Here is a 27,568-nt window from a genome sequence, read left to right as displayed (position 1 = left end):
TACAGGGATTAATGGCATACAATGCCAGTAACAGCAGTTAAATTTGACCTTCACCTAAGATTATTATAACCCTGTGGGATATTCCTCTGCAATTACTTTTAAAAATTCTACTTCCAACAAAACAGTTTGCTCCATTTCTCTACAGTACTTTGCTTCAAGGAACACAGGGACTCTTCTCCACTCTGTTGCAGTCTAGTAGCACCTATGCTGCTAGGTTAAAACTGCACAGGACCTGTGCCTGCTGCTTAGGCCAGCTGGCACTGAACAGAGCTGTGCCATTTACTTCTCTTGACCTCCAAGGGCAACTATGTATTGAGAAAACTCCCATCAGGAACTCCTGAATTATGTCCAGAAACACTTAGTTAGCTGGTGCAAACCAAAACCACCCCAAAGACTAGTTTAGGTGTTAACTTCTAGCATGAATGCTAGAAGTTAAGGGAAAAAAAAATCCACCAAAAATTAAATAAAATTATGTATTTCACAGAATCATAAAGGTTGGAAGAGACCTTCAAGATCATCTAGTCCAATATCAACCCAGCACCACCATAATCACAACTAAACCACATCCTCAAGTGCCACATTCAGATGCCTCTTGAACATTTCCAGTGATGGTGACTCTACCACATCCCTGGGCAACTTACACCAATGCTCAACCACTATTTCAGTAAAAAATTTTCCAGTATCTAATCCAAACCACCCCTAGTGTAACTTACAGTCATTTCCTCTCATCCCTTCATTTGAGACATGGTATAAAAGACTGAGCCCCTCTCACTACAGAGTCCTTTCAGGTAACTGTAGAGAGAAATGAGGGCCCCCCTGAGCCTCCTCCAGGCTAAACCATTCCAGTTCCGTCAGCTGCTCCTCACAGGACTTGTGTTACAGACTGTTCACCAGCTCTGTTGACCTTCTTTGGACTCACTCTAGCACCTCAATGTCTTTTTTGAAGGGAAGAGCCCAAAACTGGACACAGGATTTGAGGTGTGACCTCACCAGTGCTGAAAACAGGGGAACAGTCACTTCTCTGGTCCTGCTGGACACGCTAGTGCTGATACGGGCCAGGATGCCATTGGCCTTCTTGGCCACCTGGGCACACTGCTGGCTCATATCCAGCCATCTGTCAAACAGCACCCTGAAATCCCCTTCCTCTGAGCAGCTCTCAAGCCACTCTTCCCCCAGCCTGTAGCACTGCATGGGGTTGTTGTGATCCAATAGTATTTGGCCTTGTTGAACCTTATACAGTTATCTTCAGCCCCTCAATCCAGCCTGTCCAGATCCCTCTGCAGAGCCTTCCTACCCTCCAGCAGATTAATGCTCCCATCCAACTTGGTGTTGCCAGCAAACCTACTGAGGTTGCACTCAATCCCCTCATCCAAATCATCAGTAAAGATATTAAACAGGACTGGTCCCAGTACTGAGCCTTGGGGAGCATCACTAAAGACCAGCTGCCAGCTGGATGTAACTCCATTCACTACCATTCTCTGGGTCCAGCCATCTAGCCAGTTTTATACCAGTGAAGAGTTACACTGTCCAAGCACTGGACTGCAAAGTATAGCTACTGCACTGGGTGATACCTACAAATGAATACGTAAGTGGGGGTATTTCTCTTCTTCAGCAGATATCTGAGAGGTTTATCTAGTTGCCTGAACAACTTATGAATAAACTACTTTGTGACAAAATTTACATAAATTGTTCTTGCATTTATTCATAACTCAGAAAACTCTTCATAAATTTTATTTACTTCACCAACAATTTCAGTCTGATTAACTAGAGCATCCTTCTTCAGGAGAGCACTTGAGAATGTCCTTAAGTTCCACTAAATTCAATTATTAGTTTAGTTGGGGGAATCAGTTACAAAGAGAGATCAGGGACAAACAGTGGTCAAAGGAAAGCAGGAACTGAATAGCTGAGGACAGAAACTGTATATGGGACAAAGCCCAAACAAAATCAGAACAAAACCAAACAAACAAAAGGGGCATAAAACAGGATTTGAGATTAAACTGGTGGCACTGTACTTTGGCTATTGTGGGGATCTGTACCTCACTCTTCAGTAGTTCCAGCACAAACACAGTAGAAGACATCTTCTGTACTTCTCTTCTGAGTCTTTTCATAACTCTTGCAAAATGCTTTATTCTTTATAAGTTTCCCTAGAAAACTCTTTAAATAAACATGTTATTAACACAATACAAAGTTATTTGTATCTACTACTTGTAGAAGATCATCTACTTGTGAGGTCATCTAATGTAATTTGTATTAACTGAATAGTGAAAAAAAGAAATAATGGTTACAGGGAAATGCAGTAGCAATGCATTTGCAAGGCCATAACCAATACTCATGGGGAAAAACCATGACAATGAATTAAGCACATGATTAAGTAATGATTTGGTTGATTTGCTCAATTTAGCACACACTTCTCCTATAATAACAGAAGAGACACTTACACTATATAATTTACTCAACAAATTTGACTTTCATGTGAATAAAGTACCAATAAATCAAGCTTACAGGGCACAAGAGAATGCTCAGGCTCATTCCCTCAGCTCTTGTTTTAAGCACCTGTAACCTACTGCTGCCACAGATCATTTCTTCCTTTATGATTGAACAACCAGACCACAGCATGCCTGGGGATAGAGGCTGGATACCTAACCAGGGATTTAATCTGGAGTTCAGTACAAGTTTCTGTACGGCCAAATCCAAACATTTTTGCAAGACTCGAATTCCACAGCATATTTGTTCAAGAAAAAGACATAAAACTGTGAACCCAAGATCTTGAAGTACCTTGAAGCACTTCACCCAGGATTTGCCATCCATATCTTCAGGGGAAAGGCTTTTATTCACCTTCTGTGGGATTCCTGGCTCTTTATCCTATGTTTATCAGAGAGTCAGTGTCTCAGAAAGGAATTTCAGAGATCAGAATTAGAGAGGAACTATCCAGAGGTGGCTCAAAGAAGACAGCATATCCTAATCTTTTCTCAACCACTTCTCTGGGCTTCACTCAGGTTTACAGTGAGACATATGTTACCTGCAGATTAAAAACTCTGGGTGAGTTGCTGCTAAATGCATTTTTTTTTTCAGTAAACTCTGCAGGTCTTATACTTCTAGCATACCCTCTGTACTTTTTCTCCTGACAACAGCATGTTTCTTCCTCACTGGTAACATTTATATCCACTGTTTTTGCACTCCAACAGAGAGATCACTCAGTGGCTAAGTACTTAAACGGCACATCCAGCACATGAACAAAAGTCTTCATAAGTAGATTTTGAAGCACCTATTTGTCAGGTGCACCTGCTTATCAAGATTTGCCCACAGATGCCTTGGACAGAGAACCAAACAATCCATTAGAGGTTACCTCTTTCCCAACCTTTCTTGGCATACAAACACATGTATTTTGAACAAATTTAAGAATATACCAAAACAACTTTTCTCCCCATCACCACTTGCAATAGCAAGCTGATGGCCATTTATATTCATGTGATTTTATTTATGTCCCAGAGAAGACTAATTGCTCATATTTTAGAATGCATCTCATTCACCACAACTTACAGAAATAAGGGCAAGATAAAACATGCATTATATAAGAACCGATTGAGAAAGGTCTGGCAGATACTGTGATACATAAGTGGTCACAAGTTTGATAACTAAATATATTCAGGAGCATCAACATTGACTTCTTAGCTGATCTAGGTGGATGTGAAAAGTATCAAAACCCAAGGATCCCAGGATGATGACAGGATCCCAGGCTCTTAAAATCACAGAAAGAGAGGCTTCCAGTTGCAGAATTGGAGCAGACTTAACAATTTCTCTACTTATGTTGCTACATCACAAACAGTTATAATATTTTCTCACATTCAGGGATAAAATTTATCACTTGCTTTTCAAAAGTGGTATTTATTGCAATCCTATACGCTGAAGTCAAAAGGGGCTATTAAAAAAGAGGCTTTAGGGTAATACCAGATGTGCCAACTCTCAGACAGTATTACTGCTGAGACAGGCTTGGAGCCACGTGGAAAGCATGGAAAACATACCTCTAACATCTCTTTCCCTGTGACAGCCAGGTAATCTGGTAGGGCCCTGCTTCTGCATTCCTAAGGCATCCCACCTTCTTGACCTTCAGCTGTCAACCATATAAGGCAGAGCCTACACATGTTGCCTCCAAAGCACTGCTGTGCTTCATAGCGCACAATGATTCACACGACACAGATGCAATGCTGTTTGGAGGAGCTAGAAATTTAGAAAAAAAAACCCACAAGCACAACTTCCAGACTGAATTGACAGATGTAATTCATTTCCATAAAAGCAAAGACTGTAATTGAGGAGAATAAATAAAGGAATCAAAAGTCAATTGCATGGTAAAAAAAAAAGAGGTTGCCATATTGCAGTAGCAAAAATCATTCAGACAGTCCTAGACTCGTGTGAGTAATCAGGTCAATTAAACTTCTGACTGGACACCTCTACCCTTGCAAAGTCTCTCTTTGCACCCCATATGAACACACTATAACACCTAGTTATAGCGGTGTTGATATAGTCACAAAGCTAGGGTGGAGGTCAAAGGATGCAGGGGAAAAAACAGTCCTCCTATCGCTGGATCTGTGTCCATACAACCCACATAATGCTTGGGCCTCTTCAGCTGACTCCTGTTCCCTTCAGGGCCAAATCTGTAGGCATTCTAACACCTGTCTATACACATTCCACATACATTACCTGGTGCTAAGGCTTCCTGGGTGTATAGGTTCCTCGAGCAAGGGATCTAGAAACACTGAAAAACATGTATGAAATTATCTCCTGCATCAGCAACTGAATCATACACTTTTGCCAGCTCCAGATCCTGGACAGACTCCTGAAACAAAACACCTTACAGTGTACTTCGAGGGGCCTCACAGGACTTCTGCTTTACTATAAAGGCCCTTTGGCTATGGTTACTCCACATTGGACATACAGTTATGTCAACTGGGAAACTCATATCTATATATATGTTGTAAAATGGGCAGAAGTCTTTCAAGGTCTTTTATGGGCAAAAAAGAAGAATACCTCAGTCTGTAATCAGTTAAAAAAATAATAAAAAAAAAGAGTAGATACAACACTGGGGAGTCCCAAGTTGTTTGTGTTGTTTTGGCAGGCTCTCCCATGCTGTGAACACCACTTCAGAGTAGCTCTTTATTCAGCTTCTTGTCATCTGCAAAAGAAAACACTTCAATGCATTTTTAATGAATCTCCTCCACTTTGAAATGAAATTTTGTCAGTTGAGGAAGTAAAAACCTCCACAAAACAAACAGAAAAAGTCATATTGGAAAGATATCCAAAATTACAATAAATGCCAGTGAGTACATCTGGACACATAATCCATCCTAGAATGCCTTTGGCAACTTGTTCCAACAGCTTCACACCTGCTAGGTCTCCAGCAAGATTCCTTTCCCACTATCCCTCAAGGCTGGCACATAATTCCCATCCAAAGGCTTTCATCAGCATTAACACCAGTTTAGCAATATAGGTAAGTCCTCTACTCTTCTTAAAGCCTACCCTCTGGTATCACTTTCCAACAAATTTGAAAAACAAGCCTTTGATCTATAATTTCCCTAAACCTCCCGGCTTAATCACATGAACTCATGCTTTCATTTTCTGCCACCCAATAGCATCAGGTTGTGAGCACTTCCTTCCCGCACTCACACTGGGATTGCCCTTCACTTTGTCTTTCGAATTTCTCCTCCAGCCTCACTCAGCTGTGCTGAAGTCCATACAGCTTCCTGTCTCTGCCTGCGCTGGCTGCCATCCTGACATAGCAATTGCTAGCATAAGCTATGAAAAGTCACGTAGGCTACATTCAGCCTTTTCCCAGGTGTTTCTTCACTTATATCTGGAGCTATCATCTAGTTGGTTTCCTAGAAAACTTCAGTCTTACCATCTCAGACCATCTAATAGGCTGAGCAGGTTTTACCTTTAATACATACCAGGTCAAAGGCTGCTCAGTAGATGAATAGGGACATTCAGCATTTGTGACCAAGATTTTTATTCAGATAATGGCATACTTAACTCTGGCTTCTTCAGGAGCATTCCAAAAGAGCATCTCAGCTCTATGCATGAGAGACTGAGCCCTGCAGAAAGGAAGGAGGAAAAGGACAGAAGGCAGTGGTAGGCAAAAAGCCAGAACATGACTTCCCCAACCAAGTCTTCCTCAGCTGTGTTTTTTTTCTTAGAAGTACTAAGCACCACACATAAAAATAGAACATTTTAATGTGAATTGAGGGCACCTATTCCCAGTTCAGTCACAGATTTTTCACAGGCCTACAGTGAGACCATTCGGACAGAAAACCCGGGCTTAATTCCCTTAAACTCAGACTGAAGATATATATACACAAGCCTCATGGTCCTAATAACCAGTAACAGATTTAGTGCTCTCAAGAAGTACTAATCATACCCAGCATATGAAGATGAATGAAAAATTAATTTAGGAGGTGTTTTGCACTAGCCCAGAGCAAAGTTCCCAATTGTTTTCAGCCTCCTCTTATACCACCAGCAGCCATAGCTCTAAATTACATAAAACCTGACCCCAGCAACTTTCCTTGGATGCTCAACAGACCTCAACTCTAACCTAAGAGCAGAATTCCCCATCTAGTCAATGCAAGTGACATGAGTAAAATGTGGGATGTGGGGTAGGTAACATCATGCCATATAGCATTAAGTGGCAGCAGCAGCATGTATGACTAATTCATGTATCTGTCTTGAAAATGACAGCCACAGAAGACAGGAAAAAGGGTTGTAGTCTCCCAGATCTATGATCTAGCTGTGGTTGTCAAACACAGCAGATTTCTTGGCATCAACATCTGTCCCTGAAACAAGCAGCAATTACAGCACTTTGCAGCATTGTAAGCCATTCTGACAGCTTTCACCTCAGCCTGCAAAAAGATTTTATGGTCCTGGCCACACTTAGCAAAAGAAATTAGAGTGCCCCACCCTCTGCCTTGCATGGGCCAGTGTGCATACTAAAATTATTTCTCCGCATGCCTCTCTACACGTATTTGTTGCAAGCTATATTTCATTCTTGCTGAAACACAGTTTTTACAAGTCTATGCCTTCTAATGCACAGAAACTTTACCAGGCCCAAGCACAGAACATTAGAAGATCACTTTAGGTCGTGTAAAGAATTAGAGCAGCTGACAATCGGCCTGTTGGCAGGTAAGGCAAGGAGTAAGTGCTCTTAGATTACCTCACAGGTATTACAAATACAGAAATTAGATAATAAAGTGGGCACTGTTAATCTGTGTATTATTTGTTTCTGATGCTGTGAAAGAGGCAAGGGAATTAATTTAGCTTTTAGCTTGTTAACACATCATGACAAAGATACAATGGTAGACTGGTGTGCCATCTTAATAAATAATACTACAGATTAACATTCATCATATTGCTAATGAAACCCATCCCTTTATCTGTTCAAATATAAAGCATCAGGTTGATTGAATCATTTAGCGAGCATCAATGTTCCAGCAATAACTGCAGAAGAATCCATGCCAAAGAAGTTTACTATATTCCTTCCTCTTCCTGCTTCAGGCCACAATTAGAAAGACAACTGTTTAAGAACTCTCACAATCGTATTTTATTTGACATTAGCAATATACACTGGAGTATAATAGGAACAATTTTTTGCACAATCTTTCTTGCAAGATGGATTTATTTTCCAAGTACATAGATGTTCATAATACAGGAAGGTAACAGTTAAGCTGCACAATAGCAAAACAAGTTGACACCTATCAAACCACCTTTTAAGTTCGTTAGTATAGTCAGGTGACCAGCATTGAACATATGCATTCAAATAATTTAGTTAACCTCTGATTCTTCCAATTCTCCCAGCCACATTATTCCACGCAACTAAAATGTGCACCAGGAATGGTGTAAAAGAATTCAACCCCAAGGCTTCCCTTGCTTTGATTTCTTTTCAGTTTTTCTGCATCTATGAGCCAATACAAAGGGCTAAACATTAGAACCTGACATGGCACAGAAACTCTTGCAACATGCATCTAGGACAGTTACATATTGCAGAAGTAGTTACATTACTGACAGAGAAGTTAGAGAACTTAGGACTTTCCTATAGAGGGTGTTAAAGATGACTATGCTTGCTTTAGTGTAGATTTTCTGCATGCCACTACTTTTACAGAAAAAAATAAAAACACTTCCAAAAGCTTCATATTTTTCATTGGGAGTCTTCCTTACAATGTCTAAGCCTAAACCCAAATGCTTTAGTCGCAGTGGACAGGGCTTCTCAGGAAAAGAAAAGCTTAGAGTAAATTAAAATACCAGTAAATACCATCTTCTTGATTTTTTTCTTTCCAGCTTGAAAATTACACACAGATATAGCAGCTGCTACATCTCTCACAGAAACTACCCTTTTTTTCCTTTTTTTTGGTTTCTCAGTTGGTACAGGTCTTAAACTTTGAATTAGTTGATATCTCCCGGCCTGTCTCTCAACTGTGAGTTGAGAACAAAGGGGTATTTTTGCATCATTCATTAGATGGACCAATTTTAACAGCTCACAAAGGTGCCTCAGCAATTTGGAATATCAGAACTGGCAGAGCGCAAGGGCAGTAGGTAAAGGTAAGGAGAAAAAAGGAACCCAAGGAAACTTCTAGAAGGCCTTATTTACTTATTACCAGAAAGTAAATACTGTCTGCAGACAGGTTTTTAATATATTGTCTCTGCTCTGTGTTTGCTAGTGATGAAACACTCTTCACAAACCCAAGTCTGATGGTCCTTGCTACAGCAGCACACAGCATGAGCAGGCTGGCAGTCCTAGCACTCAGCCAGAAAATTTAGAAACCAGAAAATCCTTTGTCTGCTCTACAACTGACCTGTATTTCAAGCAAAGTGGTTTATGCCACTGCACTAGCACAGGACCTTGAAATCCACAAAATTATCCTTTAACACTACTACTGCAGGACTCCAACCCTACCCACTCTGTGCCTTGCTGCTTGACTGCCAGGGTTTATCTGTCAGTGGCATGGGTGCACACCCTCTCCCTGCCCAGACTCTGCTGTCCACCCTGGTGATGGAGATGGGATGCAGAGAGAGCTCATGGCTGAAGGGAAGGCGCGTGAACCCCATGCCATCCTTGGAACTGCTGCTTCCCACCTCAGCCATAAGGCAAGGGAGCAAAGTCAGAGACAGATCTGGAACAAATCAAAGCAGTGCAAAAGTACCAGAACATGCCAAAGTGTGGGTTTGGATTATACACTTGGGGGGGTTTAAATAGCTAATGAGCAGCCCTCAAGCCTAATTCAACTCTCACATTTTACCTCAGCAAAATGCATCAACTGTTCTGACCCAGAACTGGGATACCTTCTCCTGCTGAGCAGATTGCTCTATCAGGACAAAATTTAGACCTACAGAACCACATTCCCAACTCAGCAAGGCCGGCACAGAGTGTCCTCCTTACTGGACTGATGAACTGAACTTAAAAATTCCTAAGTCTTATTTGAAAAGGCATTACCTTCTGCACTTCCCCCATAACATAGCAGAGAGAAAACTTGGAAGCATACAGGGAAGCTGTAAACTTCCATACTTAGTAAGACTAGCTGAGAGTGTGAGGATCAAAAAAGGTCTTTTCTTTTATTCACATATTTTTTCTTACCTGATTTCACTATACTTATGCATATGATATCCAGAGAGAAAGTGAGAAGTAGCCTTTTAAAATCTCTCCACAGAGCTTTCTCACCTTCTGTTTGTGTATCATCTTCACATTCTCCAAAATAAAAAAAAATACCAGCCATGTACTTATGAAATGGCTACTGAATATCACACAGCTAAGCATCTTTTCCACCATCGCATATATTAACTAGCTTAAGAGAAAACCCACATACATTCATTATGCCTTATCTTCCTAAGTGAAATGGCTACAAATAAAATTCACATTTTCAGTATAGAGAAAATATTTTTATATTTAAAATTTATAAAACTTAAACTAAATATTCTCCAAAATAGAGATTTTCTTTGAAAACCAAAGCTGTCTTTTTAATATAGGTACAGAGAGACTCCTGAAGTTGACTTGGAAGTGTTTGCTACCTTCCTAAAGTTTGCAATGGAGCTTGTGATTTCCATGTGCAGGTGAGAAAGCCTCTGAAAAATAAATTAAAAACCCAAGAAAAATTCAGTTTGATTTTCTTCTTCATAAATACACAACAAAACAGACAAAGGAGCATCAAAGAGAAAACACCTTTCTCCAATGCTTAAGCTATAGGAGAGGTGGTAGGGGCATAATAACTATATGTACCAAAAAAATTTAAAAAATAACCAGTGATGTAGTTTTTCTGGGATGACCTACAAGCTTGGGGCATGAGGTTGTGGGTACTACCAGGCAGCACCAATAAGCATGTTCTGTTTCATTACCAGACATGTTCTTGTCATTTCCACCACATTTCACATCAGAACATTTAGCAGATATGTGAGGAGAAGACAAGGCTGCAAATACACCTTGGTCCTCCTTTGACATGTTCAGTGCTGTTACAGTGAATATGAGCAGTGCTGAACCAAAGGAAGAGTTTGCATTCTGCCCTATTTTGTACTCCAAAAAATCATTTTCCATCCTACCCCCAGTACACCAAAGACCCTGATGCCCTAGGGTACCGCTTGAATGCAGAGCAACATGAATGTGTTCCAGCTGCCAGCAGCTGCTACCTCACATCTTTCCAGTCTTCCGGCCACAGCATCCTAAACCTTAGAACAGATTAATTGTGCTGATCCTCATGCAGGATTGGCAGTTGAATTCCACACTGCACTCAGCTCGTTCCTAAGCTGCCTACTTGGAGAAGGGTTTAGGGGGCATTTTCATAAGTGGCTTAATTCAGTATAAGATCTGCACAGTCTCTAAAACAGGTAGTCTCACTCTCCTTACCCTTTATGACCACAGGTTCTACCTTCTCCTGCACGAGCAGCGTAACAGCTCTCATGCACCCATATCGTGGGTTACAAGCACATCTTTGCCTTTCATGGAATCCACACTGTGCAAGTGCCAAGGGTTTGGGCATACATTTTCAGACATGTCAAATTTAAATGCAGCTGCACTCCACAAGCTGTAGCACTGACTGGATTGCTCAGCACTAAAGAGCTCCCACAAATTCAGGTACAGGAATGAAGTCTTCAGATTTAGAAGGAAGGCATGGCACTTCAAAAAAGTGGCTGTTACTGTAATGAAAGCTTTTACTTCCCACCATCCCCTCTAATAACTAAATTAAATCAGAGACAGCAATGATATTTAGTCTCTTAAACACAAAGCAAGTTAAATGGTAAACATTCTGAAGTCCTTCGTTACTGAAGACTAAATACATACAGTATTTAGTATTTCTGATAAGAAAGATTAAAAAAAAACTTACTGTTTACATTTTTGGTTAAGAAATGTACTAAAACAAAGGGAAACAGTAATACTTAATAAAACTCAATCTTTTTCCTTTACCATTCTGTCTCCTAATTCTTTCCAGCTGATAATGAAAACACCATTTTTTGAAAACAGTTTCAATGAAACACAAATGTTTATAACAGGACATTAGGCACTTTATTACTTTCTCATTATACTTATAATTAAGAAATAATTATTTCTAGCCTGTTTCCTGCCAGATGCAGTTCTAGTACCTCTAATAGGACATATCTTAAAATAACTCCTTGGTAGCAAGAAACGAAATTTTTCATCCATACTTATGTTTTCCCTTCTCTTCCTTTTCTCTCTCTTCAAATAACTTCATTGATTTTGGTTCTTTCATAAACTCTGGCCTGCTTCTATTTTTTTTCTCCATTATTTGTCATAGATATAATTCACAAAATCACTTTTGTGGAAGAAAAATTAACACAGGGGGTACCGGAGGTTGGAAAAAAACCTGAGAGGGCTTCTATTTTAATGCCAGTGGAGGTAGGATGAGAATTCTCTGACTGTGGTTTCACACCAGCTTTTATCCAGATTAAAGCATCAATCCAGCCTTCTCAGCCCCTCCTTTGTACCAGTACTAAGACAGGGAGCCAGATCAGACACATTCCACTGCTACTTATCAGTCAAAAGACAAGATAAACTAGGATTTTAGCTAGGCAAGTTATTTCAGCCTGCTCACTGCAAGCACTGAAATACTTCTCCACACACAAAGTAAGACAACAAGGAAGAAGGTGAGAGCACTACTTTCAGCAGTAATATAGTTTTACGGTGGTCTTAAAAAAGAGCCACAAAAAACCACGGATTCTGCTTATAGTCTCTCTAGTGCAGACTGCTTCAGACCACGACAGGACATAATCCGGCTCCAATACAGAAGCCTCTTAGAATAAACATGTCCTCAGTCCTGCCCTGCCCAGTATGCTTCAGCCGCCCTTGAAATATGGGTTAAGTACTCAAGGCCAGGATTTTTCAAAAGTGGATTAATTTCCACCATGAAAGCACTGCTGGTATTGATTTTCAAAGGCATGTACCTATGAAACAAATGTTTTCATGTAATTGCTCAAGAACTCTGGTTATCTGCAATGCCTCAAACCTCCACCACTGCTCTGGTGACAGAGAATGTTGCCACAAATTGATAAAAAATGAAATACATGTACGTACAGAATCATGTATTTATGAGAAGTATCTTCTTATTCCTTTGACAATCTAGTACATTCTAACAGAGGAGGAGATTTTAAAGTTTGCAAATACAAAGCACACGGTGAAGCTACAGTCAGTAATAAGATTAATTATCTCGTATTTTGAAATAACTTTGAAGAAACATGTTCTTTACTTCTGAGTCTTCCGTCCTCGTAGCAGTTTTACTTACCATGGAGATGAGCCACCAGCACAGGATGATGAGGCAAGACAAAGCAGTAATCAACTAAATTTTGTAATTCATCGAGTTTAGAAGTCCAGCTGAGTGCTTCATACCATCACCTGCTTCTTCTACCAACACCTAGTTAACATTTTTCCAAGGATGAAAATGTATTCATGAATAATGATTATTTCCTTAAGTGTTTCTTTATCCCATCAGATCATGCACTGATTACTATGTCATTTAACAGCAACTTGGATACGGCATTCACAAAAAACACTAAACAAATGTTGAAGGAGATCAACAACAGAAAGACCACCAGCACGAAAAAACCCAGATCTCTGTGCTAGCTGAAGATTAATTCAATAGTACTACACTTTTCCTACAGCTACTTTTCTTGAAAATAGATGTATGAAGATAATAATAAAAAAAAAAAAAAATAACATACCTCACATGGTGCTTTCAATCCAGAAGGATACTCTTTCAAAACAAGACTATTAGCAAGTGCACCTTGAGTCTGCCTCCTTACAATTTAGGGAATCATTTCTATGGATACACATATATATGTATCTAGGCTGCTGCAACAGCATTAGTATTTTTAATGCCAAAACTATGGTATTATTTAAAAAGAGCATTCAATAATTGATGGGAGTTTGGATGGTTTTCTAAAAAAGGGAATCTCCAAGGCTTTTTATTTTTGCTGCTGTTATTTTTATTTTGAAGAAGTCATCATGCTTTCAGTTCCTCTCCATGAAAATGAAAATAGAATTACGACCAAAAAATATAGTGAATTGCAATGGGTATTAACTGGCTTGCTTTGAAATCCTTTATAGTGGAATAATACAAAAAGCATAAGAAAGTCTAAGAAATACTTGGAGATGCAATAAGTTAGAGACTAGAAGTCAATGCTATTCAGTCCTGAAATAAAAACCTACTGCATTATTTAATTCATGTGAAAACAAAGTATGTTTTACAAATTCTATCAATTTTACATTAACTGCATTTTTCATTCCCTCAAGAAAACAGTACATAACATTAGCAAAGAGAGATCTCTACAGGGTGTTCTATACTTCACACTACTCTCACTTGCTTGGGATGTGGCAAAAACTTACTTTTGAAGTCTCATTTACTCAGAACATGGTGAAACTACTAACCACACTAACGTTCTCCAAAGTAGCTATATCTGGACTCTGAGGAGAGGCCTACAAATGAAAACTGCATAAATTAATGCATATCAGATACTCTTTCAAAATGGCACATTTTTTCCTTTTAAACTTCCTGTTTAAAGTGCTCTGAAGCAAAAGAAAAACAGAAAAACACATATTGGTGTCAGTAAATACTAATATAGGTTCTTACAAAAATATAAACATGCTTTGAAATCCCACAGTGAAATAAATATAAGGTCTTGAAAAAAAAATAGGAAAAAAGGATGTTACTGTCATTTAACTTTTAATTAATTTCCTTTTTTTTCCTGGATTTTTTTTTCCTAGTTTTTTTGGGGTTGTGATTGGTGGTTAATACTGACCTCCATAATTTTTTACCCCGTGGCTTTTCACTGAGTATGAAATTTTGTTTATAGAGCTTTTTTCCTCCAAATATAAATGGAGAAGCTGTATTGCTTTACTCCTGTCAGACTATAAAAGGAAGCGCCTCCTATTCTTCCCACTTAGCACTAAACTGCCACATAGCTCTGCTGTTCTGTAAGACTTCTACAACTCTGATTATCCTCGGCTTTATTAATATCATCAGTAGATATACTACACCTAGGCTTCTCAACACAGCTGCCATTTTCCTAATCTGTTATTCAATATTAGGATTAAGAAAAACCAAGGGTAAATTTTTTTCACCTGTCTGTATTGCAATTCATAAGAGCTCCAGCCACAAAACCCCTTTCTATTTCAGCATGGTCAAGATCTATTAGCAAGTTACAGGAAGACAAGTTAAAACTCACCAAAATTTCTTTTCTCCTTTATCTCTTGGGTCAAGCAAAAGTTCTGGAGTCCAGTGTGCAAAGCCCATGATCTACTCTGCTTTCCAAATAGACCTCTTGGAAATTTTTGGTATTTGGAGGGACAGTGTGCTATAGTACACTGAGAAAGATTCTCCCAGGAAAGCTCCTGTAGTACCTATGGGAAGATGTCCCAGGTGGCCAATGTGTGTCTCTTACAAACCATTGTGGTCATTCTTCCATTCTGGCCTTCCCTCCACTTCCAATAACACAAGGGATATGGGAACACTAAGCTTTGGATAAACTGGGTAAATACACACTGCATCCTCTGATGCTGTCACATGGCACACAGACAACGTACTACAGCTTAAGGTACCCTGTGGTCAAATGACATACAGAAGGTATGCGAGACAGTGGAAGAAGATAGAATTCTGCGCATATCAAAAAGCTGAGTTCATTCAATTTTCTGTAGAAATACTGGTTAAATCCTATTAAATACAGTTACTTGGCTTTCCCCATTTTTTGCAAGGTCCATCCTGAATGATGACAATGATGAGAGGCCAAAGGCTACACCTGAACACCCTATAATCAATAAACTTTTAGTGTCTGTTAACAGAAAAGCTCTATTCACATTCCTTATTAAATTATTTACCTCTTTCATTCAATTATCGTATGGTCTACTTGCCTGATCACAGGGTAATGTAAAGTGGATGACTAAACAGTTTACAAAGTGTACTTTTTCCCCCTTTAAAAGACACATAGGAGAAGAAATGCACCACCGAAACCAATTTGGCGGAGATGAGTCCACTTTGTAGGAGGAAAAACAGACTCCAGTAAAGCTGGTGAGCTCGAAGAGCTCAGGTCACCACGGAGGGCGGGGTCTAGGTTTGCCACCTTGCTCAGCTTCATTATTTTCACAATTGCAGTGAAACCTGTTAATAGAGGGCTCACAGTTGACTACAAAACACACTTCAGTTTCTATGAATCATAGAATTAACTGGGTTGGAAGAGACCTCCAAGATCATAAAGTCCAACCCTTGATCCAACTGCACTGTGATTACTAGATCACGGCACTCAGTGCCACATCAAGCCTTGTCTTAAAAACCTCCAGGGACGGTGAATCCACCACCTCTCTGGGCAGGCCATTCCAATGCCTGATCACTCTCTCCGTGACAGCAACCTTCCTGAACCACATTTTCAACTGTTTTTCTCAAATGACTGCATTAGTGGGGAGGGCTGTACCACTGCAATCTGTGAGAGTTTTGCTGCTGGTAGCAATGTCTCCGAGAAAACCGCAGTCAGTGGAGATCTACCTCTGCTCCCTGGTAAGGATTTTTGACTTTCTATCCAGTTTCATTTCCTGTTGACAGATATAACTTACCTCAAGTGTCTAGTTAGCTTTAAATCATATGGTACTCTCAAAAAAAAAAACCCAAAAAACAAAAAACATTGTTCAACAAAGCCGATAGAAAAAATAAAAAACAACAACAAAAAATAGTTCCTGTAGAGTTCATTTCACTCAAACTCAGCTATAATAAGCCATTCGGTCACTGAAATGACACCTGCAATGTTCTCCCTTAGGATTTTAGTTAGCAGTTCTGAACATTTGGGCCACTATATTTAGCATATTCCCACTTTTTTTGTGTGTGTGTGATTCTGTGTTACAGCATCACTGAGTATACTACAGGCTCTTTACTGTTTCTGATCCCTCTACAAGAAGATTAAATATAAGGAAGAACCACTGTTAACAATAAAATCCTATTTACATTGTCCATATGTACTTTGGAAAGGCAATTACAGTAATGTCTTTATATGCTGCAACATAAAAATGTAGTACAGTTCAACAGATGAGTCCTAGACTCATAATGACTTTTTTAATGTGTTTCATTTTCAATGTATGCATGGAAGTGTTGTAAAGTACTTCAAAAATACACTGTCAGATTTAAAATAGGTAATTGTTTGGGTTTTGTTTTTTTTTTTAGTGGTATCCTTAAAAACTTCTTCCAAAATTGAAGCATAGAAATAAATATTTGTAATCTATTAATTTTTGCAATCCTTATTCCTCCTTATAAGTCTTTAAAATAAAACTATAAGTGAATTCAAGTAGCACATTTAGATAAATCTCATTTAGATAAACCTCAACCAGTGCTGATCCCACTGAACAATGCACTAGAAAAAGCTGATTATAAATCAGTGTATCAGGATGGGTGGAAGGAAGAGAGAGCTGTTTCTAATTAATTGTTTAGAGCTCTGCCTGAGAGAAAACATACTTGGTTTTCATCACAGAGGAAAGCCAACAGTAATTTCAGTAACTTCTGCTGCACACACTAGGTTCTCCACACAGAAGGTCATCATTCTTCATGCTAGAAATATTTTATCATCTGTATAATTATAATCAATAATTGCCAGAGGATTAGCTTTGTTTCTTCTGATTTAACAAAATAAATAATCAGTCTCTTGCATACTATCATCTATTCTCACAAACTGTAACAATTTGACCTTATCAGAGAGGACACACCTACAGCAACTAGCAGTACATCCAAAGACACAAATTACTGAAGTTAGACATCTTGCATCGGTACTCCATTTCCAATTCTGTGGTATGTTGCATGTAATGGTTTTCAAAGAGTGCTCAAACATCTTCTAGATGTAAAAGACAAAAAAAGAAAGGACTAAACCTGGCCTTTTGAGAGCATCCCTTAAGTGAAAAAAAGACTAAGGCAATTGTTTATATCATCAGTACATTAAAGTCACATAAGACACTCCCACATCCTCTGCATTTTATCATCTACAGTCCAATGTTACACAGGAAAGAGCAGCCTGGGATCTCTTGCCACCTCCCAGGTCCCGTAAGTTAAAGGTCAGATTCTCAGCCATGAGATGGCTAAAAGGCTCGGAGAGCCAGAACAGTCATAGTTTAATAGACAGATGGGGCACAGTCCTAGTTTCACCATTATGGGTTCTTTTTATTCTGACTCTTGTCCCAGTGTAGTGTAGGGCAGTCTCAAAATGCCCTCAGTTATCCCACTTACTTGTGGTCTCCACCAGTCATTTGATCAGTGTCTGGGCACAGAAACACTTAACACTCACCTGATCTGCCCTGCAGCATTTGACTTTGACCATAGGCTACCAATCTGCTGCTCCAATCAACTGAAGCTAAGGTTTAGTCCAGACCCTTTAAAGACACAGCCAGATCACAGCTGAGAATTTGGCCTTTGATTTTCACCTGTCATCTGCACAGAAACACTAACCATTTGCCTAGCCAGATGATCTGTACAAACATATTTATACATATTAACAGCGTATCTTCCACCCGTTCCAGTGAAAACAACATTTATGATCAAGACTTCTACCAGGTTTAACTATTTGATTTTTTAATAAACTCCCCAGCTTGCACATTGCATATTGAGATGCTAAGAAAAGTGCCTATCTATGCCATAGTTTAAAATAAACAAATGGATGATAAATTTTCCCTGGGTTCCACCTAGAAACTTTATTTTCTTATTTATGTCACAATAGTCCTTCACAAAAAGAGTGTCTTTCATTCACACATTGACAAGCCATAGCCCCACTCATCAAAGCACGGGACTTTTTTTTTTTTTTTTTTTTGCTTAATTTTGAACACTTTTAAAACTATGTTGAAAATTTAACTTGACATAAACATTACATGAAGTAGGGGCAGAATATGTGTTCAAAGGAAATCAAGAATGTAATTGAAAAATATGGGAGGGTGGAGGGGGAGAAGAAAAAAAAAAACAAACCCCAAAACATCCAAAGAAAAAACAAAGAATTCAAATTAAAAGTTCAACATTGCAGATCTGGTCCTCATCTACTACAAAGGATGTAATTTAGGAATAAATCCACTCAGGCTGGTCAGAAAGGTCAAAGAAGAATCACACAGTTAAGATCACCTTACCAAACTAGAAAATCCAATTTTGAGAATTACATCAGATTTCAGATTTTATGAGGTTCAATTATTATTTTGGAGTGAGTTACAATGCAAAATAATGCTTAGTAAAAATATATGGAGCTCTACAACTCCTTTGCATAACTTTCCCAGAGTTGCACTTTCCCAGGCTGGACTCTCTTTTCTTTTTCCACTTCTCATTTTCTTCCCCCCATTCTGCCAATTTTAATCTAGCAGGGACAGTCCTTTTCTAGCAAGCACTGTCAAAATATTCAGGACATGGACCTTGCACTCAGAGAATGCAATGCTGTGTCCAGACAGCAGTGCTGGGTGCCTCAGGGATTTGTAATAGCCAACGTGCATATTTCTAGCAGTCAGATGTGCTCCACTGCACAGCTGTGCACCTCTGCCTCTGATTTTTTCGGGTGCATGTTCCTCCCAAAGACAAGTTCTGTACATCCAGAGTAGTTTGTCTGAAGGAGTGATGGCTCGTTCCTAATTGAAGGGAGGGAGACCCATTACTGTTACCCAGTACTCTGGTAAGAGCTAACTAATTATCCCCAATAGCTCCAGCCTTTACAACGGGAAAGTAGCACACAGCTTTTATAAATAAGAATTACTGACCTTTTTAAATAGTTTCAAAAGAAGAAACTATGCATCAAATGTGAGTATAATTTAGGAACTACTACATAGCAGCAAAACTACATTAGACTTTCCGATTTTTCCATGGTATCCTTGGATAGATACACCACCCAGTAGACCATGTTAAATGCTCCAAACGTAACAGGAAATAAAATGCGTGCATATTTGTCTATCTTACTCGTGCCAGAGTGGGAGGCGGGGGGAGCAGGTGGTGTGACAGCAGATGGCTTTGCAGATGCTCCTAATGTATTAGGTGTGGTGGTCTGAATCTGCTCCAGTCTAGATCCAAGCAAGTGCTGAATGGAAGGGGATCCAGCTTTGGCATGCTGGGATACAAATCCAGTTAAAATTGGGGTAGAAGGAGGAGCTGGAGGGGTAGCTCTTGCAGAAGATAATGTCTCTGATGCATTGATGCGTGTGAAGGGGTTGGGACTTGATGCAGAAAGGGAGTGGGGTGTAATGTCAGAAGACCCCTGAGCTACAGAGGGAGGCTGGATGGAGCTGTGCCTTGTGTCAATTCGGCTCCCACCATCAGCTTCGGACTGTACCGTGGCATTTGTTCTTTTCCTCACATTTGAATTGGCATCTGTACTCTGCAAAATAACAAAAAAATTAACTAGAGTCATTCTTAAAATAAGCACTCAAACAAAAGCAATGGAAACTATAATCAAGAACTATGAGAGTAATATTAATATATATAACCAGTAGCTTGATCCTAAAGCACAAAGGTCATCATGAAAATAGATTAAATAACATATAAAGTGATAAACAAGAGTTCCTTTTACCTGTAGCTGGAATACCAGAGACAACTAATGCATCACATTCCATGTGATGTGGTACCTATTAATACCACGAGGCTAAGCCTTCTTGGGTTAGAGTCATGGCCTTTTACAGGCTCATGCTCAAAACAAGATTCTCTGATAATATAAAACCTATTTCTCTGATAATATAAAAATATTTTAGGTGCAACTTACCAGCCATGATGGTTTACTGCTTTATATGTCCAGAAAAATAACTACCATATACTAGGAATTCTAGTCTGTCTTCTAAACCTGAGGCTATTAAAATGCAAGTATTTACCAAACCAAGTTACCACATTGCTGCTCTTTCAGAATTATAGCCAGTGCTTTTTCACATCAACCATAGGCAATAAATTCTCCACACACAACTGAACCAGGGCATAAATTCATCTTTCATCAATTAATCATCTGCATTAATTAACTACGAGAAGTGGTGAATTCTCCATCACTTAATGTCTTCAGGCAAGTCTGGATGTCTTTCTGAAAGATATACTTCAACCAAATAATACTTATTAGACTGGATGACAAACTGAAATAAAGACAAGGAAGTACAGAGGGGAAATCTATCAGTTTAATATTTCATGACTTTTGAGAGTGGGACTTGACCTCTGTCTTTCTTCTCTGCATTAAAGAGAAATACTAATAACTCTTGAACTTCCTTCTGGAAGGGTATCTGAAGAACAGAAATTTGAACCTTCAGCCCTGCACCTAAAATGTAATATAAAACATATTATACTTCAGATATAATATGTGAATATTTTTTATTCAGAACTGCTTTCCAAAAGATACAGACTTAAGGGCAGATAGGGTACACATACTCATCATTAATACAGGTCTAAATACAGACACGGCCAAACAATCACTTGTTATATATGTAAAAAAATCCTATGTTTTGCACTTCTCTGATGATACCATTCCCAAACACTGCCCTGCACCATACCTACTGTGCTTTTGGCTCCCCTTCCCTTCAGTGTTTCCAGGGAACCCTGCCAAAACTCACAGCACAAATCAAAGGGAGAGAAAGCAGGCAGGAATCTCTCTTCCCTCCTTCATCCAACAGCAATTCTCTCCTGAAAAGTGACAGAGCAGTAACAGAGAACAACTCAGGTGTTATTCACGGTACTAGCAGTACCTTGAGTGGTGAGAAGAGTAACAACCATATCTGTCTGCTATATCAGTTGTGGTTTGCTGTTCTGCTTAAGGAAACAGAGAAATGGGAGCTGAAATGAAATCTGAATTTATAATAATAATAATAATTTAAAAAAAAAAATTCACCTGATATCTCTACTACTACCACCATGAATGCTGCTCCTTAATACTGTTAGTTGCAGTACAAATCTATTATTGGCAACACCGTTGGCCTGAATTTATCTGAAACTGTCACAGCTATATGCCTGTTCATGGCTGATGTACTTCCCAGCTCACAGTTGATATATCAAAGAATTCCTCAAGTTTCAGTTTTCCTTCCTGCATACAAGTGTGGCAATCCCTTTTATTTACTCTTCTGCATCTGCAATCCAAAGAAGCAGAGAAGGGGAATAAACACCAGAAGAAACTGGTATTTCCTGAAAGAAACACTGACTTTAGCCTTTGATAGAGAAGCCTGTGTCACTCTTCAGGAAGTGCAGACATACACACAGGTCTGCAATTTCGATACTTTCATACTAGGGTTGTCAGTGACCCAGGAATAGCAAAGCAGGTTTCAATACTGATAAAATGAAATGATAAAGCACAAACAGGACAGGATTGCATTTAATAGAGACTTGGTAATGCCTGATGGACTACAGCACGTCACTTGAAGGCTTGCAAAGCTAAGCAGATGCAAATCAATGTTCACTGCCCGAAACAACAGCTCTATGCTATGCAGAAGTTGGCAGGAGAGTCAATGATAGAAAATGAGTTTTGTCTTCTCTGTGCAGATTCTTGGACAACCTGGCTTTGCACAAGTATGATTCACCCACCATAAAGCTCTCAAGCAGCACCTGGGCAGCAAAAGTCCAGGGGATGGGATAGGGGTTGCAAAGTAGATCTGCACTGGAGTAAGACACATCTCACTTCCTTCCTGCTCTCTCTGCATTAGACAAGTAGCTTACAGGTGCTGCTGCTAGAGAATAGAATTACCAGAATCACTCCACGTGCAACCATAAAAGAATGGTCCAAAGAGTAGAACAAAAAATTAGGTGCAATTAATTTACAGAGGCACCATTTAATGTTCTTGCTCACTTGTACTGTCACCTGTTTTCAAAGACCACCTCATTATATGTCTCTTTTGGGCATCACCAACCACAGACACAGGAAAGACAAACAGGCAACATTCAGGCTCCTCATTTTCCAGTCATCTCCATTTCCACCTAAGTGACCAAATCAGACCTATTGCTACTTGATTCACAACTCATTTCTCATTACAGTCTCTATTCTAGCATAAAATTATCTATACTATTTCAAATGGTCAAAATGTGTATCTGTGTAAAAGCCTACTGGGTATTCACTCTCATTAGTTACAAAGAAAACTTCAGGAACCTTAAGTTTAGAGAGAAACTGAGTTTTCTCCTAACTTACACATGAATGTACACATAAAGTCTAAATAGATAACACTGTAAGATCACAATATAATACTGCATAACAAGCACCAAAAATACAGGTACGTTTTTTGTTAATTCTTTGGAAACCACCTCAAAAGCACTTAGAGCATGGAAATTAGAAATGGTACTTCTAATGTGCTCCACAGACAACATATCAGTAGAAACTGTTTATTGTTCCACAGTGTCACTGTAATAGTTTGGATTTGTGTTCTTGAGTTGAACCTTGTCCTTGAAATATACTGTAACAAGAATGTTCCATGAAGCATCCAGCTCCATGCCGTGTCAAAGCTGACCCGAACGCGCACTTGTTGCCAGGGTGGCCTCACCAGCACATTGTCCACCATCTCCCCTCATATATCCTTTTCTTGCACTTGTTTACTCAAGACTATATGGTGACAGTAGCTTATTCTCATTCAAAGCACTCAGGTATCACTCCTTGTTGAGTTGTCCAGTCAAAAATTTTCAAGAAAAAATTCCTTTTATTGGCTGTATACATATGACCCCTATATATTTCTCTATTCAATGTTACAAAGATAATTTCTTCCTACATTAGTCTATTTCTCCTCTATACTGATGCTATTTCACAACTCCACATCATCTAAAGATTAGTGCCAAGGTCACTAATAAAAACACTGAAGAAGCCTGATTCCCTAGCAAGCCTTATCAAATAAAATTCTGTTGCAAAACACAGTAAAATACGGCATTCAGTTTGTATTAGTAATATATTCCACACACAGCTGTGGTGCACAGCCCTAAGACAAGGATACTGCCTATCTGTAGCTTTTAGTTTGGAGATACTGATTGGGTTTGCATGGTAAGATTTGGGTAGCAGAGAAGCTACAAACCTAATCCTGTGAGAAGCTGCCAGAAGAAGGGGAAGCCCTGTGTCTGACAGAGCCAGTGTCAGAGGATCCAGGCCCTGCCACTGGCAAAGGCTAAGTCCATCAATAATGGTGATGACAAATTTAAGAAGGGGAAAAAAATCTGCTCAATTGCAGCTGAAGAGAGAAGTGAGAATACATGTGAGAAACAACTCAGCAGATACCCAGGTCAGTGCACAATGAGGGAGAGAAGATGCTCCAGGTGCCAGAGAAGAGATTCCCCTACACAGCTGTGGTGAAGAGCATGGTTATCCCCTTGAAGACCATGGAGGTCCACAATGGAGCAGAGATCCACCTGCAGCCCATGGAGAACCCCATGCCTTCCTGGAAGGACTGCACCCCACAGAAGGGACCCACACTGGAGTAACTCATGAAGAACTGCAGCCCCTGGGAAGGATTCATGTTGGAGAAGTCCATGGAAGGTTGTCTCTCCCAGGAGGGACCTCACATGGGAGTATGAGGAGAAGAGCATGAGGAGTCCTCACCCTTAGGAGGAAAGAGTGGCAGAGATGATGTGTGATGAACTGACTGCGACCGCTATTCCCCATCCTGCTGAGCCACTGTGGGGGAGGAGATACAGAATTCTGGAGTAAACCTAAGCACAGGAAGAAGGAATTGGTACAGGGAAGATGTTAAAGATTTAGTTTTTATTTTCTCATTACCCTACACTGCTTTGACTAGTAATAAATCAAACTAACTTTACCCTAGTCCAGTCTGCTTTACTCGTGATGGCAATTGATGAGTGATCTCTCCCTTATCTCGACCCACAAGCCTTTTGCTATATTTTTGCTTCCATGTGCAGCTGAGGTGGCTTTGGTGGGCACCTGGCATCCAGCCAGGGTCAATCCACCACAGGCATGGAAACAAGAAATATAACATGAAAATAAATAGAAGACAAATGAAAATGAAAGCCAAGAAAGGAAGGGATTATCCAAGTAAAAATTCCTTTATGAGGGCAAGTCAGGAAACCACTCAATTATCCTGAGCCAACAGAGAGCTGCTGTGCTAGTCCAGATGGGACTCCACAGGAAATATTGAGTCCACATTTTTTACATTCTCACTCTAGACTGAGAAAGGATCTGATTTTCTGGAGGCATTTCAGTAAGACTTTTGGGAAACATTCAAAATGGTGTAGCTCAGGAATGCAAAATTGGAGCCTGGAAACTACCATAACGTCCAGTATATTATACCATGCAGTGCCAAGCTTAATATATCTGATAAATGTAAGTAAATACAACAAATTCTGCTTATGTAAGTGTCTCACCCTTCCTATGAAATAGCCTATGAGTTGACTTGGTCATACAACACAAACCAGAAACTGTGATCACAAACCACCACCAAAACAGTTATAAATACTTTGCTCTGCTCTATTCTCCTTCAAGAGAAAACCTTCTTGCTATTGATCCAGTCAGAAAAATTCAATCTCTGAACTTACACTGACAGAAACACTATGGATGAGTCTCAAAATTCCGGGTGATCTGAGTGCACAATTCCTGTATGTGCATAAACAAAGTTCTAAAGAGCTCTGATGATAATCTAAGAATATATATATATTTGTAATTGTAAGAAATCTTTGTTGGCTAAAGCTCTGTGGTTGGCTGGAATATACTAATGCCTATTTGATTTTTACCAACTAAGATTGGCAATGGTGAAAGCTAAATGCCAGCCTTGATGGGTGTTCAAACACTTACCACCAAAAGTTTGATCATGCTAGACGTAATAGGTGAGTGCAGTAACAAAGTCAAGGAATTGACAAACAAATAAATGTAGCAGAGTCCTTTTCAGAAGAGATTGATAATCACTCCTCCTTTCTATCCAAATGAATATTCCATTAAGACATACAACAAAAAAACAAAACCGACAAACAAAAAAATGCTCAGTATGAGAGATTTAGGAAATCCCACCCTATGCATAAGCTTACTTTATTGAGGAGGCAGGAGGCTGTAGGATAAGATAGAAGGTTCAAATTCTGTCAAACAAATTCTGCCATGCAGCATGCAATTTCCAAAAAGTTTTTGAAGTATTTACTGTACTAAAAAGCATAGAGATCTTGTTTTAATTTTAAGCATCACATGCTATTTCTCATGGGGTTTACCTTTACAAGAACTGAAGTAGAGAAAGATACATCGAGTACAAATTCTTCCTATGTGAAAAGTCCTGACGTAAGATGCCCTTTTCCTGGTACCAGAACAAAGTCCATTCTATTTTGCATGAAGACAGGACATCTAAACCAACTTCCTTACAGGCGTGTGTAAAGAGTGATAATTAGTGCTGTATCCTTCCTTTGACCAGTGGATTCACACGCAATTGGCCATTAATAATACAGTGAACAATGCTGTTAGCATACTTCGTGATATATCTATACAATTTATTGTTAAATACTGTGGCACATTTGTAGAGTAAATATGATGGTCAGCTTCTATGGCAGAATGTACAGAACAAAACAAAACAGAAAAACACAGTAACAAATCTATTGCCAAAAATTAAACCATCATTTGCTTTTCTATTTAAGCTCAACTTTGATGGATACTGCTGTTTACTAAAGCACTAAAATGATGGACAAGTTGGTCTAAACTCTTCAGTATTTAACATGGTTTGCACACCCTAAACAGCTGCTCACATACTGTGGAAATTCTGAAACTTTTTCTAAGCCTACATAAGCCTTGACTTGGACCAAAAAAACAAAGTAGTAGATTGTTTTTTACGTATTACCAGTTTTTGACAGGCAAGGCAATTTTGCACTTCAATGAAGTCAAGATTGCAAATTTAGCATGAACTGAAGTAGCATGCAGCAGCAGAGCTGAGGTTCAAGGGAAGAGGATCATTAGCACAGCAATATGCAATACTGAACTGACAAACTTAGTCATCTTGTTGCAGAACAAAGAGAGCTGGTAACAATCACAGTGCATATTTCCTATGATAAGGCCAACCTAGAATCTGTAAAACAAACAAGAACATTAAAGAGTCACATGCCAAGTCCTAGGAAGAAGGTAGCAACGATAAAAGTGATTACGAGGGCATCAGGGAACTTTATCCTTAGGACTGTACTTAACAAACGCAGTGAGAAAACTGCAAGCTGTGAGAAATATTGGTCCAGCTTTTTCATGCAACTGAAGAGCATCTTCCTGTAGCCTGTTAGTGCTCTCCATAACAAAAATTAGTCTCTGCAATTTTAAATTTCTTCATAGTCTTTATGATGGATACATCCTATTGAGACATGAATCTAAAATAAACAGATCCTACTGCCTGAGCTAACAGAGAATCAGTAGTGTTCCACATGGAAAATCCCCTTCAGAGGCCCTCAGATCACTAGGAAGCACAGCCATCACCAATTGCTGAAAACAGGCACATTAAAACTAGAGCTATGTAGTTGCAATATAATTCAATTCTTCTAATCTGCCTCAGCACTGTGGAAAATCACTAAGAAGTTGTGGGATTGGATATGCAGACACTTCTGAAGACCTGCAGCAGCCTCCCCCTATGACAGACCTTCACAGTGACATGGTGCAAGATCCCAGGGCTGCTTTTGCACCATTTGTTTACTTAAAGGAGAGATCACAGCTGCAGAACAATGCATTTTCTAGATCATTAGCAGATCTTTGACATAGGATATCACTATCAGTGACATCCTGACAGTGTCTGGGACAGAGGCAGTACTATATTTAAAGCAGTCGCTTCTATTTTCTCGGGGATAAATGTACAGCAGAATTTACAAGTCACAACACCATCATCTGGTACCACTTCTAGTGGGAGAGAGCTAACACTTCGACATCCAGATGCCAAAGCTGGAGAGAAATGCCCTGGGTAGGATCACAGCCTAAATTACATGCCTTTGCCGAAGGAGCCACCCAACTGTACCCAGCACTTCCAGCTCAGAGCTGCTTCCCTAGGCTAGATAGCTAAGTCACACTGTAAAAAGACACAAAAAACCCTCTATTTTCCCCTACTGTAACCCAGTGACCAGTATAGGAACATAGGTTTGGTGACAGGAGACTTCTTCTCAAATCTGTCCTGACTGTCACTGGGATAGCAACACAGGCTTTTAACAACTCAAGT

The 27,568-nt window shown here is 39.4% G+C and overlaps 1 protein-coding gene across 6 annotated transcripts in view; it reads right to left on the bottom strand.

The window, feature by feature from the left end:
- Nucleotides 1-16,289: 16,289 nt before the first annotated feature.
- LOC114061883 (gamma-aminobutyric acid receptor subunit alpha-4) overlaps nucleotides 16,290-27,568 on the bottom strand; it is a 40,329-nt gene continuing 29,050 nt past the window's right edge. For 3 of the 6 annotated variants that reach the window (XM_027892780.1, XM_027892783.1, XM_027892784.1), the window contains 2 exons: nucleotides 20,636-20,722; nucleotides 16,290-19,842 (listed from right to left, as the gene is read on the bottom strand). In XM_027892780.1, the coding sequence (XP_027748581.1) occupies nucleotides 19,309-19,842; nucleotides 20,636-20,722 (621 nt within the window). In that variant the 3' untranslated portion in view covers nucleotides 16,290-19,308. Of the gene's footprint in view, nucleotides 19,846-20,635; nucleotides 20,723-21,451; nucleotides 21,560-27,568 lie in introns of those variants that run through there. The other 3 variants (XM_027892782.1, XM_027892785.1, XM_027892786.1) reach the window with 3 other exon arrangements.

The sequence above is a fragment of the Empidonax traillii genome, unplaced genomic scaffold (genome assembly GCF_003031625.1).
Source record: "Empidonax traillii isolate 1590-97213 ecotype Southwest subspecies unplaced genomic scaffold, ASM303162v1 scaffold368:size764316, whole genome shotgun sequence".
Classification (NCBI taxonomy): Eukaryota; Metazoa; Chordata; class Aves; order Passeriformes; family Tyrannidae; genus Empidonax; species Empidonax traillii.
This window is presented reverse-complemented; position numbering and strand designations above follow the sequence as displayed.